A 22,646-nucleotide genomic window follows, 5' to 3' on the forward strand; every position below is an offset into this window, starting at 1 on the left:
AGTCTGAAACCTCAACCAATCACTATCTTTAAGGAGGGGGACGGGGAGGTAAACAAACAAAACATTAGGATGAGCTCAGTTTGGATTTTGAGATGGAATTGAGCGGGAGTAGTAGATGGGAATTACATAAATTTAGTTTTTCTATGGAAGATATGATTTCGATGATGACTCTTTCTTTGCCACTCAAACGAGGAATGATATGTTTCATATGAACCCACATGATTAAAGTAGGAAAAAAAAAACAATAAAAACCCATGTAAGAGGGAGATAGTACATTAGGACTAGGGAAGGCTTTTTCTAGGTGAGAAGGAGATGGTACATTAGGACTAGGGGAAGGTTTTTTTAGGACTAGGGAAGGCTTTTTCCCAGTTTGACTATGAATAACCATTTTATAAGGTGTGAGAATTGATTATTCAGCTACGCCAACTTATGCACCTCATGCATCTTGATCTACATCATCTCCGATAAGAGAAACGAAACAAAATTGAAAGTGATTTGATCTTTTCTTTATTGAACTGGTTTCGATTTAACCCAATTCAATCAATTAGATTGACCAACTATTTGACACTTAAGTTCTAAAATTAAGGATAGATCTTTGGATCAATCAAGATGAATACCAATCTAACTCAGCTTCTATCAAATCATATCATATAGATTTATATTTGATTCTAAATAAAAATCAAATTTTTATTAGTTTTTACCTTTGGACTTTACCTATGTATCAGGATTAGACCGGAGATTATGAATTAATCAAACTAATACCAATCTGATCCGCCCGTCACTGCCGGATCCGATCCGACTTTTAGAACCTTGTTTGCCATTACTAAATTAAACAAGGTGAGTCTTACCAAAAAAATTAAATAAGTTGAGCATAGCCATTAGAAAGTTTGGAATCCAATGGGAAAGTGACAGAGAGTCCCACAGGGTCAGATGGCGACGGATGATCTTATGTGGGGGTCCACTGAAAGTTCAACATTATCAAACATCATCAACCTTTTACCCTATTGACCCGGACTGGCCGTCATTGACACTCCATCCACAGCCGACCCCAGACGAACCTTTCATTTTACCCAAAAAAAAAAACGGACACGATCCTTTCATTGCCGGAAAAAAATTGTCTGTAATTTCGATCTTGTACAATTCTGTGTAATATTACATTCAGGCGGTAATACGTGTATTGATACCAATACAATGACCCAGATATGATTTAAATGTCTTTTTACTGATTTAATGTTTTATTAGTTGTACCAGATCTGGGCCATTGTATTGGTATCAATACACGTGTCACCACCTGAAGGTGGTATTGCACAGAATTGTACGAGATCGGAATTGCAGACGATTTCAACCCTTCATTGCCCCAACATCCATTATTATCGGTATTTTGGATCAATCAGATATTGGAGTTATCGAAAAAAAAAATCAGATATCGGTACATCGGTACCGATACATTTCAATTGTAATGGATTCGGACGATTTAATCCTTAATTTTAATAAAAAATTCTATTAAACAAGTTTACCCCTACTAAGAACCGATATATCCTAGGACATTATAGCCATTCTTATTTCAAGATTAATATTTTATCGAAAAAAAAAAACCATGATTAACTTGACCCTTCTTTTCTTACTTAAGAATTAAGAAAATAGTCGAATAAAGCTGCCACGTAATAAAATATTATACCCGTTTATTGGCATGACCGTGCCACGTGTACTCAACTTTGCTACTTCTGTCTGTATTTCGTTATGTCTGGCTTCTGTGTCCTGTCTCTCTCTCTCTCTCTCTCTCTCTCTCTCTCTCTCTTAGGAAGTTTGGATTTCTGCCCATTCTTTCGGGCTTCCAGGCTTTTTCGCCATTAACCACAGAGTTTCGGGCTTCCAGGCTTTTTTGGGTCCATTTTTCTTTATTTCTTCCTTTTTTTTTTTCAGCCATAGAAGAAGAGAGGAGATAAAGGAGAATGGGTAGCATTGCTCTATGGAGCATTGCTTTATGTCAGGTGTTTTTTCTCTCAGCTCTTCTGTTGTGGAATGTCGTGGCTTCACACTTCAACGTTACCCACAAGCTTAGATCCCTCACCCAGCAATGGGTAACTCAGCGTGTCACTGCAGACACCCCTTTCATCCTTCAGATCCAGGTCAGCTCAACCTGCTTCCCATTTAATCCCTTAACGCACTACACACTAATTTTATGAATCATGTTTCGCTTTTCTATCTGATTTTCTTGGGATTAATTATTGCTTCCTGGGTTCTGCAGAGCTTCCAGCATCCTTTCTTGGACGCCTTATTCACTGGTCTCTCGGGCGTTGTCTCTGTGACCTTCTACACTGCCTTTCTTCCTCTGCTCTTCTGGGTATGTCCTTTTCCCTTTCATGGTAACCCTTATATTTGATGATCTTGTAACCAATGTTATGTTTTTAACTCATATGTGGCAAAACTCTGTAGAGTGGACACTGTAAATTGGCCAGGCAGATGACCTTGTTGATGGCTTTCTGTGATTATCTAGGAAACTCCGTTAAGGTATTGGCTTCCACTCCCAATAGCTTTGATTTTAATTTGTTCGTATTCATCTGAATTCAAGTCATGATCGGTTGCTTGTGTTATAGGATGTGGTCTCTGCTCCTAGACCCAGTTCTCCTCCTGTTAGGAGATTAACCGCTACCAAAGATGAGGAAGAAAACGCATTGGAATACGGATTTCCCTCCTCTCACACTCTTAACACAGTTTGCCTGGCTGGGTACTAATTCTTTATTCTATTTTTCTTTCCATTAATTTTCCTCTGCTTATATAAATTTGGTTGCGGCAGCTCTTGCAAGATTGATGTAAACATATTTAATTTAATCACTCCTTTGTTGGATTGGATGCTGTTCTAGATACTTGTTGCACTATGTTCTGTATTCTGTCGATAATAGAGGTGCTACTCAAGCATTGGCTGGAGTTACTGTGGCTTGTTTGCTTGTAGGACTCGTTAGCTTGGGTAAATTGACATTATCATTCTTTAGCTACTTTATATGTTATTCCTTACTGTTGATGTCAATGAAAACAAAGTTCCAATTTGTTGTTAATTCCAAAACAGAACTCAAATTTGTCTCTTGTTAGGTAGAATTTACCTTGGCATGCACAGCGTGGTCGATGTCCTAGGAGGACTTGTCATTGGACTGGTGATCCTTGCCTTTTGGCTAATTGTTAACGAATACATGGACAACTTTATAGTCTCTGGACAGAATGGTATGCACACTACTAATTCTTCATGCTTTTTGTTTATGACCATTTATTTGAAATTAATAACTTTTCTTGCATCACTGCTCCCCTTGCAGTCTCCTCCTTCTGGACCACCTTTAGTTTCTTATTGCTCTTTGCATATCCAACCCCCGAGCGTCCCACCCCAAGTTTTGAGTATCACACATCTTTCAATGGTGTCGTATTGGGAATGGTAAGTGCAAACTCTACTCTTTCTCTTACACCTACTTGTATTAATAATCACATTTGCCTCTGTTTCTTAGGCTCTCTTTGGTTTGATTTCTATTTGTATTTATTTGACTTATTTCTATTTTTACAAGTGTTTGGTATAATTTATATCACTTATTTCTATTTATAATAAATTAGAATAAATCACAAATCACAAATTACTCTCAAGCTATTTGTAATGTATGTTGATTTTTGCTACCTTAAATGAGCACGTGTGCTAAACTACTCAAAATTAATGGTAAATAGACAACTTCATTATGTTTTATACTTTTCTAATAAAAAACCCCAAATCATATCATCTCTCTCGCTCGAAGCTCAAAGTTGAGGGTGAAAACTGAAACCTATTTTCTCATTATATAATATATTTTATAAATAGTAAACAAATGAATACTATTTGTGGTCCATAATTTATTGTCACAAATAATTTCTAAAAAAATAGTTAATAAATACAAATAGATATCATACCAAAGAGAGCCTTAGATTCTCTTCTGTTTTGAATTAATTTATTAAATATTGCATGCTAATGTGTAACCAAGAAATTCCTTACCTTTTGTGGATATCACAAGAGAGAACCTGGGCATAATGTGACACAAGTTACAAACAATATGCTTTATGTCATCGATTTAACTGAAACTCACAATGTGTTCTTTTTTTTTTCCCCTACAATAGGTAAGAAAGAAAAGAAACTTATGAGTAACACGCTATAATTGCACTTCCCAAATCTAAAGTAATCAATCTTTCTTTAGGAGCTAGATCTGCATCTCCAATTTGACAGTTACAGTGCCTTGACCTAAATCCCTATTATCTATGCCTAGTTATATTTCATCCTTTAACAAAACTGTAAATGCATATTAAAAGTGTCAGTGGGGAAGCTCAACATCCTCTGCACCAAACTTGAACATGATGAGGAGTTGGAACAAAGTGTAGAATCTGAAGCTTCAAATTAGAATGTTGAAGCCATCATAAAATTTCAAATGACTGGGGCAAGTTCATAATTCCTTACAAATAACTTGAAGGAATTAGAAGTCAGAATAGTATGGACACTGTATAGCTGCACATTCAAATGTTGGAGGAGAAGTATACCGTTCTTTTTTGTCTGTGTATAAAGGTGTCAATTTCAGGCCCACACTGACAGGCCCAACCGAGACCGACCAAATAAAACTGAATCTGAAACAACTGTTAAGTTTTTTGGTTCTATGAAATGTAAATTTTGGATAAATCAGTCATAGTCCAACCTGATTAACCCAATAGACCGACTGATGATGACCTGTTAAACAACCTGACAGAAACCGAACTGATTAAGGACCAATCAGCCAAAATTTAGACAAAAACTGATCGATCGAGGACTGATTATCCAAATCTGATTAAAGAATGATAACCAACCAACCATTATTTGCTGGTATTGCTCTTGGCTTTTAGGACCCATTAAATAATCAGTTGGTTTCAGTCTGGTGCCTCAGATGTTAGAAGCGATTAAGGCCCCGACTGAACCAACCATTTGACACCCCTGCCTGTGCATATTGCCCAATTACATGATCCCCACTGCCCTCTCTCTCCTTACGTGTTCAATCTAAGATATCGATATTGGCTATGAATAATAGTTTTTCGTATACTTCAATTATTCTTTGAATTTGTCATGTGATATTATCTGGTGTTTTTGTAACCTCTAAAATGTGGTAGTTTTTTTTTTTAAATCAACTAAAAATAGTTTTAATGTACTAAAGGTATTTTTGCCAAAATAATTTATTAAAATTAATCGAAGTCTGGTAAAAACTAGCTAATAGAAATTTGAAACTAAGGATTGGTATCATCATATCATCTGAGACATTAATGTTAGTATTGTAGGGCATCTTTAGATGTCTGAATCCACTGAATGGCTATTGCTGTTTCTCACTAAAACCAAACCTCTTGTTTCTATATGAAACAAAATGATATCCTATGGGGTTGGGGGGGTCGGAGGGACTCAAGGGAGAGAGAGAGAGAGAGAGGAATGAAGCAGACTTATAAGCTACTCTATGAGGTCCCAAATCAAGATGCTAAAAGCGTAAATTAAAGAACTTCCACCCAAGAATTGGCTTCCTAAGCATAACTTCCAAAGAGTATATGGAAGGTTGATAAAACATGAGTTATTTGTAGAATAAAAACAGTACTGGCTTCTTAATCCAATTGACAAGATTTTATCTTTTCTTTGTGGTACTTAAATGGTATCAAACCCATGACATTGACCAATATAATCTTATACAAACTATAGACCTTACCACCTTCATTGTTTGACGGGAATTATATCTAATCCCTACATACTACTTGATGATTAGGGGAAGAATTGTTATCTTTTCAACAAGATGCACAGTTGTAGGAAAAGGATGGATCTTTTAGAAAATAAAGCATAAACTGCATAATTTATTGTCTGTGCTGAGTCCAAGTACATATTCAGCAATATCAACTATTTACATTGTTGAGAACATGGGGCTGTAAAGAAACTTTATTGCTGAACTAATGAGAAGAGCAGAATAGAGTCAGAAACATGACTAGCTAGACATTCCAACTCCTGATAAACTGCTAGGACACATGGATAACCTCCCAAAATACATTATTAATAAGTGCCCATCTGGCTAGCTGATGGGCATCCCCATTTGATTGTCTTCTAACATGGGTGCAACTAAAGATAAAAATGACGAGAGAATTGATATATCTGTGGTAGATTATTATATGACTGCCATGTCAATACCAGTAGCTTTAAACTGATGTTTAGAAGGCTTATTTTTAAACAAATAGGCAGTCTCTGATTTTTTGTTCTTTGGATTAAAAACTAAACTCAACTGAACTTCCTAAGCCTTATCCCAGCTAATTGTGGTTGGCTGGATGAAGCCTGTTTCTCAATTCGACCATATTTAATGCTGTTTTTTCAGGATTCATTGTAAAACACATTTTGGCCCAAGGTTTTTGAATGCTGGCAGCCAACCTGATTTATAGACCCATTCTTTATCCTGGGTTAAGACCAGCAGTCCATAAGCACCATGGAATTTCTCTTGATCAAAATATGAAAATCTCAATATTGAATATTTGATACAAAATTTGGAATCCTTGTGTTCCATTGGTTGTCAAGACTTGTGACTAAAACAGTGGCTTCTTCTTGGAGCTTTAACAAATTGCGGCAGTAGTTATTTTCCTAGAGTTGAGAGCCATGATAGATGAATCACCATGCAAATTCATATTGAATTCTGTGCAAGTTATCAACTGAAAACAAGTTTATCATGTTTGCCATGTGATTAAAGAGAAGAAAAAAAAAAAATACATGTAGTAGACATCAGAAATAAATATGCAGCCGAGGTTGCGAGTCAGACATGAGTATTTTTTATTTTTATTTCTTCGTGGTTTCTTCTATTTGTCAATATATGTTTTATTAGCTTCTTTTTGTTGCTTCATGTAAAGAAAAATATAACTTTAGATGTTGTCCAGGTTATTGGATTCCAGCAAACTTATCTCCAGTTTCACCATGAAGCGATCCAACACATCTGTAGCCCACAACTTTCTGTCCGAGTTTTTGTAGGAAGGGTACTTGTTGGCATTCCTGCAATAATTCTTGTGAAGTTCTGCAGCAAGGCACTAGCTAAATGGATGCTTCCTGTGGTGGCAAACACTTTAGGTATCCCAATAAGATCATCCAGATACATCCCTCAACTAAATAGTTCTGCAAGTGTGGAGGATTATGAAAGCCAGAAGATTCTCTTTTCCCCTCGGGATTCATTTGATGTTGACACAGGCATAAGGTTCCTTCAGTATGCGATTCTTGCATGGTCGTTAGTTGACCTCGTTCCACCTCTATTTTCTCTCCTACGGTTGTAATGGACAAATGCCCATGTGTTACTGCACCTTTGCTTCCTGTGGTTGCAATAGGGATGTACATTCTTATTGATTTTGTTTTATCACACAAAATTCTTGTCAATCCAGAGAGATCATTGTTCTCTTTTATGTATATACTCAAGCCATCATTCAAATAACACATCAGCTAATAAAAATTCATTAGTAGAGGTTGTACCCATTACACTCTTTTTGGGGAAGGCTTTTTGGAGAAGAGGGGGGGGGGGGTTATGTTTGTGTTTGGGTTGGGGTTCCTGTTGTATTTACTTACTTTTTATTAAGAAATTGATGATTCACAGGATGAAGAAATCCTTTCTTGAGAAGAACAATATTAATCAGGATGGAAAACAAAGAAATTGAGAATTGGAGTATTGGAATCAGATCAGCACAAGAATCGAAACCTCACCGTTTGAAATGGCTGTCATCAAAAATCAAAAAGATATTTACAATGCGTTTGCCGGGAGTCGAACCCGGGTCTATTGCTTGGAAGGCAATTATCCTAACCGTTGGACTACAAACGCTTGGTGGTGATGGGGGTAAACGTATTAATTAAATTAATTAATACTTCTATTATTATTATTCTTATTATTATGGGAGTTGGAAAGGGAATATTGTTTGATATAATAGAAGTGAAAGAGTGTGAATTGTGAAGGAAGGGGATGAAAAAATATGAACTCAGATTATATGAGTCATTAATTATTCCCATTATTTACTAATTAGATCATCAAGAGAGAAGGGGAGAAATTAAAGAGTATAACAACCGATTTCCATGAAACAAACTATGCCTTAATATCAGGGGCATTCCCCCTCCCTTTCATTACATGCTTCCTCAGACCTGGAATATGAATTTTTGTGATGTAATGCTGCCAATCTATGCTTCTTACATCAAATCCAAAGCTCTTCCTCTCTTCTTCAGACAACTCCTTCATCAGCTTCTCAGTGTTTGTGTTATCAAACCTGGTTCAAAAATAATAATAATAATGATCTAGTGCTATTCCCTGGTCATTAGAATCTGATCATCAGGAAAGGATAGCTATAAGAAAAGCAAGTAAGATAATTCTTTTGTAAATTTGAACAGGATTAGGTAGCAGCTTCTCACCTTCCTCCATAGAAAGTGTATGGTTCATATATTTTAGCCAAGTGCTTTAATCGCTCCACTTCTTTCTTACATGCAATTTCAAGTTTATGAGTTAGTTTCCCATTGGAATCAGCAGCAGATGCAGGCATCTGTAATTGCTTGCTTCTTTGGATGGCATCTCTCCAAATATGTGAGGTGAAATCATCCATGGAACTGAATAGCTTCATTCTTGGGACATGAATTGCTCTTCCCATTGAGTCCATGAAAGGGGAGGAACTGAAATGTTCATAGGAGAATACTCTTAGCAAGTCTTCGAACACTAGTGGGTTCACGACAGATGAAGCAACATGGTAAATATTCATGTCAGCTGGCTTCCCTGATGCACCACCATGCTTTGCCATGGCTGCCAATCAAAAATGGATCTCACACACCCCATAAATGTTGGATCCCCATGTGATTCAAATACAACTTACTTTGACCGTTAACTACATGCATGTACATGTACGTACATATAATTAAGATGAAACATAGTAATGCATCATTAATCTGAATGATTCTCATTCAACCTCGGTATGACCCGATCTATATGGTTGCATAATTAATTTCTCTACTTACCAGTTGACACTTACAGGAAGAGTTTAAGTTTCTCACATCTCTTCGCAAAGCTCATAAGTCGGGAAACTCCTCTTGTGTTTATATTAAGGGCAACATCATACCTGAAAAAAGAAAACCATTTTTAACGAGTTTCATTCCAAGTTTGAATTAATTAAATCACTTCCTTGGGATGACCCTTAATCAAAAAGTACATACGTACCTTTCATCAAAAGTAGTATTGCCTGCTGAGTTGATGATCACATCGACTTCCCCTGCTACAAGTTCAGCTATATCTTCTTCTTCCATTCCAATATTAGATTCACGGACATTACCCATCACAAGAACCAGCTTGCTCAGCATAAATGATTCATACGATTTCCCATGAATTTGTTTCAGGCACTTGAAAATTTCCTCGTTTATGATCTTAACACAAAAACAAATTAATTAGATAATACCAAAGTTTACACTAATTAAATTAAAAATAAATCACAACTTCTTCATTAATAAATATACTTCATTCTTCAATCTCTTCATTGCTGCCTCCTTGTTTTGTGCCTTAATCAAGAGAAAGATCTTACCCACATCAGGCGTTGTCCTCAAAATCTTCTCTAGGAGAACTGAAATTTAAAGTTAAAATGAGAAAAAAAAATCAATTTGAATCAAAAATAAGAAATCAGTAATAAATATATATACTACCTTTAGCTAGAAAGCCAGTAGCACCGGTAATAAAAAACCGCTTTCCTCTAAGAAACTTGACAATCCCAATACCTTCAGAGCCTTCCATCATCGTGTTACAAGGAACCAAATCCTTCACATGCAAGTCATTTTTAGGATTCTCATTTGATGATAAGTCCATGCTTCCCGCATTCACCACACACCTTCCACGCTCAATAATATTCTTCCCTGTGGTTGGTATGAGCATCAATCTCTTTGTCCACAACCCACCAGAAGTTGTCACAGATCCATTTCTCTGCCAACATACAGTAGTAGTACTGTTCTTGTTCTTATTTTTCCAGGAAGACCCATCAACGCAACACCGAGTACCCTTATTTGTCGACCTTGGAAACTTTGCCACAACAGTACTGGAGGTTAGATTCAGAAATACAACTCCCATTTCTTCTATGAGAAGTGGAAGAAAAAATATATAATGAAGGAAAGAAAGGAATGTGCAAGTACTTTCAGGGAATGAAGGTCGGACTAAAACCTTAGCTAGAAATTGGAGGCTGAAAAGGTTTGGAAGGGAGAGGCCTCGAGGCTTTAAAGGAGGAGAGATGGGAGCACTTGGGTAATTAGGCACCATTTGACAACGTTCTGTTTCTGTTGTTTCTGCATTTTCTTATTCCCAGAAAATGAGAAACAGCGTAAATAGCGTTTGATAAAGTCGTTCCGTTTCTCTTGTTTTTCGAAATATAAATCAAAATGTATATCAATTTCTATTCCTAGAAAAGCAACTGACGAAACAAGTCATACATGTTTCGTCATTTCTAGAAACGACTTTGGACAACAACCATGGTAAAAAGTCCAATAAAATTCCTCAATCCCAAAAGCAGTGAAAGAAAAGCCACCGACGGTCGCCTTCATTTGTAGCAGAAAAATGATCGAATCGCAAAAATCAGTTTCAGAAACAAGTTTATCAAACACCCAAAAATCCGTTTCTATTCTCAAAAACGTGAAAAGTTGTTTTTGTTGTTTTTGGACACAGAAACGGCACAAACGTTGTCAAACAGTGCCTAAGTTGGGTCATTTCGGGTGTCTCCATGTGGATAAGAAGATAAGATTTTGAATTTGATAGCTCTATACCTAGTACGTCACTATTCACGTAGGCTATCAGCCACTAGAATGGATGTTTTGCACGTGCATTTACCTGGACAACGTCCTCACATGTAGGACGTCTAGTAGATCCATTCCCATCAGCCACCTATCATAAATTTCATGACAGAACGAATCATCGGGAGATATCCTCTCCTCTCCCGTAATGGTAACCATGATCAACCCATTTCACACCATCTATGGGGTGAAAAATTAGTATTTACTAAATATATTTTCTCACACATAAATCCCCAAGCCACATTAACATTTTATGATGAAACCCATATCTCATGTGGGAATATATGTTAAGTAATTTAGACTTCTTCTTATTCTTTTGTGCTAGACATTTTGAACACAGAAGGAGGTAGCAAGGGCAAAACTTTTTAAAACTAGCAAGGCAAAACCCAGTAATTTTTCCTTTCCAAAGAAGGCAATATAAGAAATGGCAAACCACCAACCTTCAGTTAAGGAAATTCTATTTTTTTAGTATACCTCCAATGCCTTGTGCCTCTCCCCCCAACAAAAAAAAAAAAATGTGTTCACATTTAATTATCATTGACACCTATTATGGTTTTATTTTATCTACTCTCGTGCTTTAGGTGTGCATAGGTGCACATATTTCAACTAAAACTAATAACTACACACAAATCAAGACGTGATTTTCCAAGGACGACAAAATAAGAAAGGGATGTTTAAGTCTCTAAAGCACCAACCTTCAGTTTAATGGAAGTTCTATTTTTATACACCTCCACACCCACCCATACACACACAAAATTAAAGAAATCTACAATAGTTAATTTGATATATTTTCCATGCCCTCCATGATATTTTCTCTCAGTCCCCTAAATTTACCATAAAATTTACACAGACTCCCCTACTAATTAAGAACTTCTTTTCTAATTCTCCTAAAAATACTTTCACTTCTTTTTAAGAACTTCTGTTCCTATCAATTGGGCTGGTTCAATTTAGTAGTGTAGTTCAATTACACCAATGAAAAAATTAGGGATCATAGCTTTTATTTGAATAAAAAAGGAGAACATATTTGGCAATTTAAAAAAAAAAAAACAAATAGATTGATCCATATCCATATTGGACCCCCATGAACCAAAATCAATTGGGCCCATTCATTTCATGTACGAAAATAATGCCAAGGGTTTATTTGTAACTTCATCATATATATGATGTTGTAATATAATGCACTTTGGCCTAGGACATCCCATCCTAAATGACCATATGCCATTGATAATTAAGCCTATAACCTATAGTTCGAGTCCGTTTAAAGTCGATTCCCCAAAGGCCCAATTGCGATAATGGACCCCAACGTATGGAATTAAATTATTGTCATCATCATCCTAGTCCACTGAACGGTTAGAAAAGAGTATTCTGATCACTGATTAGACAACCTAAGAAAGTCATAAATCATTTATAAAATGTAATTATTTCAAATAATAATTTTATAATTTCTATGCAAGTAAATTACAATTCAACCACCGAGCTTGGAATTTCATTCAATCATATTCATAATTCTCTCTCAATATATTCACCTATATGAGAAGTGGATCCTTATTAAACGTCACCTTCACTGAGACAAACGTAGGAAACCCAATGTATAGTGATGTATAGCCAGTTAGATGGGAGCATTAAGCAAATAAAAAGTAAAATATACAATGTTGGTCTGCAATGATAAATACCTCTTAGGTCTGGGAATGGACCACACAACTATCACAAGAACCATGTTACATAAAATATATGATAGTATACCATGAAAGCAAGGTTCTCCAATGATCAAGTTTGCTCCATTCTCAAGAACACACAATGCTTAAACCATGGTAACAGAAAGCCTAACTTCGTCCCTAATTGTGAATACTTTGGGACCATACCTCTAGACACACAATTATCCATAAAATATAAATGCAAATTAATTAAAATCAAAACAATATATTTTGGATTTGATAGACTCAATGTCCAACAACACTACTATCACACCCTAACTGAAGGCACTATGTTGGGCCCAACCCAGATCTAAGAATCTAGACAACGCCCCATTGGGCTCATATGGCCAAACTTGCACCCATTATTGGTTATATTGAATATTTTCCTTTATTTTAACATTGCATTAACATTATATGGCCATTGTACCCAATTCCCCTTCTATTTAACGAAAAAAATATTTTCTACTCTCATGAGAGAGAGAGAGAGAGAGAGAGAACCCAAAACGTATTCAAAGGTTACTAGTCCCTCCTTGATAGCAAATCAGAGCTGTAGTTCACATCTAGTACGCATCGCCCTTTATCTTGCTCTAATGGCTTATATCTTTTGATGGTTTACAGAAGCCGGTCGTGTGGTCACAGAAGGGTAAATTTCTGGATCTAGGCACTGGCATCATTGTTACCAATCAAAAAGTTGATGCCTTAGCTCTTGAATTCGGTTCAAAATTCTGTGAGTGAAGCATGGTCAACTTCATCCATGTGTATGTATCTTTGATCATGATTTTGCTTCTTTGATTTTTCACTGATGGTAATGTCGAAGGTGAAGCCAAAATTATCTAACCGAGGTGAAATTAATCTGTTTTCTCGTGATGAAGATGGACCAATGTGCCCATTGTTTAGGAACAATCTCTTGTTAGGGAATCTGAACTCCTCCGCACGTTCATTTCATGTATCAATACCAGTCCTTTTTTTTTTCCATATACATATCTCTCTTTACCTTTTAAATGACAGGAAGTAAAACACAGGTTGGTAGTTGGTAGCTTCATGGCATGTCATTTTATCTATTAAAAGAGAAGGAACCAAGAAAAGTCTTGTCAACTATGTATATGCCTAAAAATAAAGGGGATAGGTTTCACATAACGCTGTCCTATGGATGCATTGTGAATAGACGTATAAAGGGATCAGCATGCGGGCGTAGTGTGGCTCTTTTTCCTTAGAAAATAATAACCCATGTTGAAGGAGGGGATTTGAATCTCTTAATAAGAAAGAAAATTCTTCTTCTCAATTGTGTATGTAATTATAACTACTCCCATGCTTGAAGAGATGATTCGAATCTCTAAAGAAGAAAGAGAAGTCTAGTCAATTGTGTATGTAAAAATAAATTACGTCTATGCACGAGTAATAATTCGAATTAATCTCTTCAAGAAGGATGATAAGTCTTGTCAATTTGTATAATCCTAGCACACAGTTAGGTAGTATAACTTTATTATATATATATATATATATATATATATGGCATTCTAGTTGTGTGGCCAGACCATCTTGGATATATGTTACTATACCAATTAAACTGGAACACATGGGCATGATCTTATTGAAGAAGGCATAGTTTTTGAGGTCAAGTGATTCAAGACATGATCAGGCTAATAGCCCAACCTGGGCTTCTAATTAATTAACTTTAATTGGGAGTGAGCAAGCAAGGTTTTGAACTAAACTCAATCGACCTCTATCTGGGCTAGCCCTGGATTAAACTAATAGGAACGAGGGTTGGGCTGGGGAATTTTGAAAAACCCAGCCCGGTTGCACTTGCACCCCTAGAAGGGGAGCGTGAAGAAAACCGTTTCAAGACTTATGGCCCATCTGGGGCTTAGGACGAACCTGTGTGATGCCCAAATCCTATAGATTGAAAGCACACAGAAAACTTGAACAGGAAGGAGCTTCTCCAGGAACCAAATGGATTGGTCCATATTGGGCCTCCATGAACCAAAAAATAGATTGGCCCATATTTTGTAACGTTTTTTTTTTTGGTGGGTAGAATTATGTACTTGCTAAATATAAGAATAACTGGATTGCAATGATTAATGATATATCACTATTCCAAATAGGGATGTCAATCCTGAGCCACCGGTGGGCCCGATCCAACCCAATTCGCTTAAGGCCTGACCTAAATCGGCCTGTTTAATAAACGGGTCGGGCTTAAACAGATGTTTACGGTGCAGAGTAGTATCCCGTCGGGTGTCCGACCGGCCCGGCTCACTTAAGTAGCCCATTAGAATCGACTCGCTTAGCCCGACCTACCCGACCCCCTTTAGAAAAATGCTTAAATTGTAAATACCTATTCTACCACTAATACTACAAAATATGAGTAATGCTTAAATTGTAAATACCTTTTCTAAGAATTTTATCTTCTTAAATTCTAAGAAAAATGTTTAAACTGTAAAGCCACTAGTTTAATCCGCTTAAAATGATTTTAGAGTAGGCTCGTTTAGAGCCCGTTTAGAATTAAATAGGCACATAGCCCGTTTAAGGCCCGTTTAAGGTAGCCCGATTAAAGCCTGACACTAACCGGCCCGATTACAAACCTTACCATGCCCCCCAAACCTAGGCCTGTTTAAGTAAACGGGCGTTCACGGTGTAAGAATTTCACACCGCTAGGCCTGGTTAGGCCTGACCAATTGACACCCCTAACTCCAAACAAGAGAAGCAAATGTGTGTTTCATCCAATAGGGGGTGGGATGGTCATTTCAGCACACCTATGTCTGGATGCATTAGTGCACAATCAGGTAACATTCTTTTCTCCTAGTCTGGATTATAGAATTGCCCAATTATCGAGTGTTGATGCTTCAATAATACTTATTTAAAACAAAACGGCTTTAATAAAAGGGGAAAAGATTGTTGCTTGCTCTTGCACCCCTACACCCACGCACAAGAGTGGCAAAAAGATTACAATACCCCCTAGTTGGATGCTTGTGTACCTTCACTGGCTAATCCCTCTCATAACACAATTGTCACGTGATCAAGTAGTGATCCCCAGCTTTTAATAAAGTTAAATTAAAAGCCTACCTCTACTTCAAGATAAGCAACCGACGTCTGAGTGGGACTTTTTCTAGCACTGATCATCACAATTCAGATCAATGTCAACCATTTGAGCGTGGATTGGACCCACTCCTCCTACTTCTAATACATGGCTATCATTTGTCCCTCTTCTATTAAGAATGTAGATAACCCTTATATTATCCCTTTGATTTAATTTGGTTGTCTAGAAATGAATAGAAAAGAGAAAAAAAAAAATTGAAATAATTTTGAAATTGGAGAAAAAGATAGATACATTAATCAATTATTTTTTCCATCATCTTGCAATGATTGCATTATGCGCTATCTCTTTCTCAGATTCAAATTTGTTTGAGTTTTTTCTTTCTTTTTCTATTTGTTTATTAGCAACCAAACTTGACCGTTATATCTATCTAGTTGAAATGAAAATGAAGGGAAAAGAATTAAATTTGATTTTTCTCAGGGTTTTAGTGCATAGTATCAGATGTTGTTGATACTAATATGAATTGACTGTCTCAAACTGGGTGAAATTGTTTGCCCCTCAAAATACCAATATTGGTTTTTTTAGACCATTTTGCTCTTACATTTTTTGGTACCACCAATATTGTATCTGATCAATATGGACAATCTGATCCCAATACCTAAAACCATGGTTTTTCTTCCCAATCAAATCTAGGAGATAGGACCCATCATTTTAATGTCCAATTTGCTAGTCTAGGGTGGGGTTATCAATTTATCCAATCTTGATCTGTTTTAGTTGGGCTTAATCGGTGATAGGACCTATCCTTTCCTAATGCATTCTCATGGTCCTAGCACACATAGGAATTGCATTCTCCAAAAAAAAAAAAAAAAAAAAATTGTGAAAATTACTTATCTACCTTATGCTTTTCTGTTAACCTACTTATTACCGAAACTGTATAATCTTCCTTAAAGAATACACAACCACCTAATAACTACAAGATAGATGAAATAGATAGCAAAATCATTAAGCCTAATAATTTTGCTTCAACTATTTACAAAGACTAGAATTATTCACCCCAACAACTCTATTTGGAGAAATCCTTTCATTGTTGTTCGTTTTGCCCTTTAAGGACTCGACAAATAGCGTAGCAAGTAGCAATATCAGTTGGAAGTGAAGAGTAGAAAACTGAATCAAAACAAAAACTTAAAGCTGGGAACCCATGGTTCATCCACTTCATTCTGTATGGGAAGGGAAGAGTACCAAGACACTATGCAACAAATCAATTGTTTTTTGTTTTTGTTTTTATTTTTTTCATTGAAAAATAAATAAATAACCCTTTTCTCTTAAAAGAAAATAATAAAATAAAATTTCTTATCCATTTTCATAAAAATAATAATAATAAATTAAAATAAAAAAATAACAGAGCTTCTTACCTTTTTCCTAAAAGAAAATAATAAAATAAAAGGGAAGGAATAGAATTTCTTCTTTGCACGTCTCTTCATAGATCATATAACTGAGCCTCACACATTCTTTCTCTCCATTTGACGGTTTAAAACAACAACCATGGGTGCAAAACTGCATACCAAGTTCGAGGAAAACTACATACTATTTTGAATTTCAAGGCTGAGTACTGTAGTATTCGAAGAAGAAGAAGAGGAGGTGGAAGAAGAAAAATAAGTGATGAGTCCTACAATTTGGGGGTTTAAAAGTGAAACGTATAATACCCAAGAGTAGTTTGGTCATTTAGTTAATTGTAAATTGATGATATCATCCCTTAACGAATTTTTTTTAGTGGATTTATTAGAATTTTTCTTATGAAAGTAAAACGGTCGTGATCTTTTTTCAAATTCCAATGGTTATAGGAAATTATGAAAAAATTTAGAGATAGTAAAAAAAAAAAAAAAAAAAAAATTTTAAGCAAAAATTATTTTTCTTTTATAATTGCTCAATGACAAGTATGTGGATCACATTTGAATGCCGAGGCAGCATAGCTGTGTAGAAGGAAATACAATGCGCGTGCACCTTGTGGTCAACAACTTTGAAAAGTCTCTCCGTCTGTCTTCTGTTTTTCGTTGGTCTCTCCTGTACACGGCTGGCCGCCTGGGCCCTGGCCTCTCTCTCTCCCCCCTCTCTTTCTCTCTCTAAAACTATTAAGAGGATGTGTTCTTTCTCTTTCCTTCCTTTTGGGGTTCCTGGCTTCTCCGCCGTTACCCAGAGGTGTCTGAAGATTCAAATTAATTAGATTTTTGTATGGGGAAGAGAAGAAACCCATAGATTTTTTATCCACTTTTATTATTATTATTATTATTATTACTATTTGTTATTTTTTGTTTTCTTGATCGGCAAGCGGCAAGCGGCAAGCGGCAGGCGGCTATCGGCAATTGAAGAAGAGAAGAGCAGGTAAGAGAATGGAGAGCATTGCTCTATGGCTAGGGCTTTCTCTTTCTACTCTTCTCTCGTGGATTGTCGTGGCGTCGTACTTCAATATCACCCAGAAGCTTAGATCTCTCATCCAACCATGGGTAACCCGCCGTGTCATCGCAGACACCCCTCTCATCCTTCAGATCCAGGTCAGTACGAACTCGCCACCCATTTTCTCCCTCTGACACTTAACTTTGGAATTCCTTGGCTTTTATTCGATTTTCATGGGATTTTGGCTTCGTGGGTTCTGTAGAGCTTCCAGCATCGTTTCTTGGATGCCTTGTTTTCTGGTATCTCGTGCGTTGTCTCCGTGCCCTTCTACACGGCCTTTCTTCCTCTGCTCTTCTGGGTACGTCTTCCCTCCTCCCTTTCATGGGTAACACTACATTTTTTTTTTTTTTTGTTAACAATTTTATCTTCTCAACTGATATATGGCAAAATTCTGTAGAGTGGGCACAGTAAATTGGCCAGGCAGATGACCTTGTTGATGGCTTTCTGTGATTATATAGGAAACTCCGCCAAGGTATTTGCTCCCGCTGCCGATAGTTTATCTATTTTTAAGCTGTTCGTGTTCTTCTGAATCAAGTCATCATCGGTTCCCATTTTGGTATCTGCCTGTGTTATAGGATGTAGTCTCAGCTCCTAGACCCAGTTCTCCTCCCATTAGGAGGGTAGCTGCTACCGAAGATGAGAAAGAAAACGCATTGGAATACGGATTGCCTTCTTCCCACACTCTTAACACAGTTTGCTTGGCTGGGTACTGATTCTTTCTTCCACTTCTCTTTCCATTCTTTTTCCGCTGCTTGCATCAATTTGAGTTGCTTGCAGATCTCGCAAGTGCGTGGTAAAATATACTTAACTCATTTGTTGCATTGGATGGTGTTCTAGATACTTGTTGCACTATCTTCTGTATTCCGCCGATAATACTGATGCTACTCAAGTAATGGCTGGAGTTACTCTGGGCTGTTTGTTTGTAGGACTCATTGGCTTTGGTAAATTCCCATTATCATTCTTTAGATACTTTATATATTATTCCTTACTGTCACTGTTAATGTAAACAAATTTCCAATTGTTTTTACTTCCAGGAAAAAAAAAAAAAAAAACTGAAATTTGTCTCTTGTTAGGAAGGATTTACCTTGGCATGCACAGCGTGGTCGATGTCCTAGGTGGGCTTGTCGTGGGACTGGTGATCCTTGCCTTTTGGCTCACTGTTCATGAATATTTCGACAGCTTTATAGTCTCTGGGCAGAATGGTATGCACATTACTAATTCTTGGTGTTGTTTTGGTTACATCCTTTCCTTTATGAGCTCTTATTTTACATTAATAACTTGTCTTGCATCCATCTCCCCTTGCAGTCTCCTCCTTCTGGGCTGCCCTTAGTTTCTTATTGCTCTTTGCGTATCCAACCCCAGAGCTTCCCACACCAAGTTTTGAGTATCATGCAGCTTTCAGTGGTGTTTCGCTTGGAATAGTAAGTGCAAACTCTACACTTTGCCCTACTCATACTTGTATTAATAATCACATTTGCCTGTGTTTTTTAGATTCTCACCCGTTTTGAATTAATTTATTAACTATTGTCTGCCAGTGTGTAAAAGTTCCTGCTTCACATTTCCTTGCCTTTACACATATCACACGAGAAAAAACCTGGGCATAATATGGCACAGGTTACAAAGAATATGTGCATAAAGTTATCTCAGTGATTAAACTGAAACTCACAATGTGTCTCAGTTTTCTTTAATCTACGAGAGGGGGGGGTGAAGGAACTTATGAGCAACAGAGTATTGATTGCACTTCCCAAATTTAAAGTCATCAGGCTTAGGAGCTAGATCTGCATCTTCAGTTTGACAGTTTCATCAGCCTGTTTTATCTGCCTAGTTATCTTTCTCGCTTTAAGAAAACTCTCGATGCATATTAGAAAGTGTCAGTGGGGAAGCTCAACATCCTTTACACAAAACTTGAACATGATGAGGAGTTGGAAAATTGTGTAGAATCTGGAGCTTCAAATTAGAATGTTGGAGCCATCATAAAATGTCAAATGAATGGGGAAGTTCATGATTCTTTACAAATAACTTGAAAGAAGTAGAAGTCAGAATAGTATGGGGACTATAGAGCTACAAAATGAAATGTTGGAGGAAAATTATCCATGCTCTTTTTGTCACTGTGTATGTGGCCTAGTTGCATGGTCCCCACTGCCCTCTCTGTCCTTATCCATTAAATCAAAGATATCGATATTGGCATAGTATAATAGTTTGTCATATACAATGATTATTCTTTGAATTTGTCGCCTTTTTTTTTTTTTTTAAATCAACAATAATAGTTTTGATGTGCTGAAGGAATTATTTGTTGAAATAGCTCTTTAAATAATCAAAATCTGGTTAAAACTAGCTAATAGAAACATGAAACTAGGGATTTGTATCACCAATTCATCTTATATGTTGATGTTAGAATTCTAGGAAATATGTCACATTTTATGTCCTGCTAATATTCAAGTACATAGTATGTCTGGTTGTGTTATTGCCTTAAATAGCACTTGGAAGTTGGAATGTTCATAGATCACTACTGTGGATTCTTGTTCTAAGAAGCCTCTAAGCTTGGATGCTTGATCAACCGACTTCTAAATGGAATGTCCTTATTTGACCATTGAATTCTTACAATCCATCATTTTAGTTTTTCTCCGTGTCAATCTGCTGCCTTACACACCATATATAGCCTATCTCCTTCTTTTGATGTCTGAGAGGACTTATAAGCTATTCTATGAGGTCCCAAATCAAGATGCGAAAAGCGTAAATAACAGAAATTCAACCCTAGATATTCTTGCTCCCCAAACATAACTTCCAGAGAGTATTTGGAAGGTTGATAAAGCATGAGTTGTTAGTAAAATAAAAGCAGAAGTGGCTTCTTAATCCCTTGTGACAGGATGTTGTCTTAATTTCGTCATGGTGCTCATGTGGTATTGAATCCAGGATGTGACCAATAAAATTTTATACAAACTACAGTGCCACCTCCTTTATCATTTGACAGAAATTACATCTAACCCCTAGTAACCTTATAATTGGGGAAAGAGCTCTTATCTTTTCAACAAGATGCACAGTTTTAGGAAAAGGATTGATTTTTAAGAAAATTAAGCATAAACTGCATAATTTCTTGTCTGTGCTGAGTCCAATTACATAGTTGGCAATATTAACTATTCACATTTTAGGCCGATGAGAAGCTTGATATTTATTGACTGTTATCTTTTCAAGGTGGGGTCGCAAAGACTTAAAGTTGCCAAGTTATTTTTTTGCCAGAACATAAATACTAATGAGAAGAGCTGAATAATTTCAGAAACTTGACTGATCAGACATTCTCAGACACACATTGATAACCTGCTGAAATATATTGTTATTATTAAGTACCCATCTGGCTAGCTGATGGACATCTCCATTCCATTGTATTCTAATATGGGTACAACTAAAAGAAAAAAATGACGAGATAATTGACATATCTCTAGTAGATTATTTAATGACTGCCATGGCCAACATGAAGTATCTTTAAACAGATATTGAGAATGCTTATTTTTAAACAGATAGGCATTCTTTGATTTTTGTTCTGAAAAACTGAACTCAAATGGACTCACTAAGCCGTTTCCCAGCTATTTGTGGTTAGATGAATCTCGTTTCGCAAGTCCACTGTATTTAAAGCTACTTTTCAGTATCCATGGTAAATCATTTTGGCTGAAGGTTTTTGAATACTGGCAACCAACCTTACTTAAAAACCATTTATCCTGGGGTTAAGACCAGCAGTGCTGAAGTTCTTTGAATACTGGCAGCCAACCTGACTTATAACCATTCTTTATCCTGGGCTAAGATCAGCAGTCCAAAGGCAACATGGGAATTCTCTCGATCTATCATTCTTCATTCCAGATACTGCTCTCGTCAATCGATTCTCACTTGGACAATGAAAATTGAGTTTTTCTCATAAGCTAGCCTTTTTTGGGGCTACTACAATGGTGGTCTGGAGGAGAACAGAACCAAGATGGAAGAAACACATTATTTTAATGCCTCTGGATCCTGGAATCAGAAAAAAAAGAAATGGATTTCAAATGTCACACCTTCAATTGCCCATGGAAAAAGAACATGGAAAATAAAATGACAGATTTTGGAAATCTGTGCTGAATAATTATTGGTCAGAGAAGAAAAGTGCACTTCCTCTTTTTCCTGATGCTACCTTGGTTTACTTATTTGAGGTGTTTGGTAGTACAGGAAATAATATTCCAAATTTATGGGAAAAAGGTTTGTGAGGGAGTGTGGCCTCTGCGGCCAGACACATGGAGGGGGTGAAATGACCAACCTGCCCCCATGAAATGGAAAATGACATCTTTGTGGATGCTTCCTCGTGCGCTCCCGTTGGCCCTCATGCACATGCAGGAACCGCACTTCTCCACAGGAAATGCTTCCCCCAAATTTATTGTACTTAATGGTCAACTTTTTCTTTTCATTGAATTAGGAGTATAGTTGATGATATTTCATTCTTTATTAAGAAATCATGTGTCTCATTATTTTTAGTCAGAGATATGTTATGGATCCAGCTAATAGGCTTGCTCATTATGCTTTGAACTCTTATGCTTCTTTTTACTTGGTTTCTGCCTCGGTTGATCTACACTGCTACAACTATATAACTTTTTTTTTACTCACATGAATAGATTTTTTTTAACCCCCCCCC

General features: G+C 36.6%; 2 protein-coding genes, 1 non-coding gene and 1 pseudogene across 3 annotated transcripts in view; 2 read left to right on the forward strand and 2 right to left on the reverse strand.

Moving 5' to 3' along the window:
• The first annotated feature begins 1,866 nt into the window (after nt 1-1,866).
• LOC122088701 (lipid phosphate phosphatase delta-like) lies at nt 1,867-7,501 on the forward strand. The gene is made up of 8 exons (XM_042658019.1): nt 1,867-2,129; nt 2,249-2,344; nt 2,437-2,511; nt 2,598-2,728; nt 2,865-2,968; nt 3,091-3,219; nt 3,309-3,424; nt 6,919-7,501. Exons 1-8 carry the CDS (start codon nt 1,953-1,955, stop codon nt 7,303-7,305), a joined length of 1,215 nt encoding a protein of 404 aa, XP_042513953.1. The 5' UTR covers nt 1,867-1,952; the 3' UTR covers nt 7,306-7,501.
• A 268-nt stretch (nt 7,502-7,769) lies between these two features.
• TRNAG-UCC lies at nt 7,770-7,841 on the reverse strand. The gene has a single exon. It is a non-coding gene; the product is annotated as a tRNA-Gly (tRNA).
• Nucleotides 7,842-8,099: 258 nt separating this feature from the next.
• Nucleotides 8,100-10,106, reverse strand: LOC122088955 (annotated as a pseudogene).
• A 7,483-nt stretch (nt 10,107-17,589) lies between these two features.
• LOC122087891 (lipid phosphate phosphatase delta-like) overlaps nt 17,590-22,646 on the forward strand; it is a 5,869-nt gene continuing 812 nt past the window's right edge. The window contains exons 1-7 of the mRNA XM_042657013.1: nt 17,590-18,093; nt 18,198-18,293; nt 18,393-18,467; nt 18,571-18,701; nt 18,833-18,936; nt 19,069-19,197; nt 19,301-19,416. Of these exons, the coding sequence (XP_042512947.1) occupies nt 17,932-18,093; nt 18,198-18,293; nt 18,393-18,467; nt 18,571-18,701; nt 18,833-18,936; nt 19,069-19,197; nt 19,301-19,416 (813 nt within the window). The 5' untranslated portion in view covers nt 17,590-17,931. The remainder of the gene's footprint in view (nt 18,094-18,197; nt 18,294-18,392; nt 18,468-18,570; nt 18,702-18,832; nt 18,937-19,068; nt 19,198-19,300; nt 19,417-22,646) is intronic.

Source organism: Macadamia integrifolia, chromosome 9 (genome assembly GCF_013358625.1).
Source record: "Macadamia integrifolia cultivar HAES 741 chromosome 9, SCU_Mint_v3, whole genome shotgun sequence".
Classification (NCBI taxonomy): domain Eukaryota; kingdom Viridiplantae; phylum Streptophyta; class Magnoliopsida; order Proteales; family Proteaceae; genus Macadamia; species Macadamia integrifolia.

Bases quoted from the DNA above. Each gene is read 5' to 3' on its own strand.
- LOC122088701 (XM_042658019.1), top strand. From the start codon at position 1,953: ATGGGTAGCATTGCTCTATGGAGCATTGCTTTATGTCAGGTGTTTTTT. The intron at 2,729-2,864 runs GTACTAATTCTT...ATGCTGTTCTAG, and splicing joins AACACAGTTTGCCTGGCTGG to ATACTTGTTGCACTATGTTC. The intron at 2,969-3,090 runs GTAAATTGACAT...GTCTCTTGTTAG, and splicing joins TGTAGGACTCGTTAGCTTGG to GTAGAATTTACCTTGGCATG.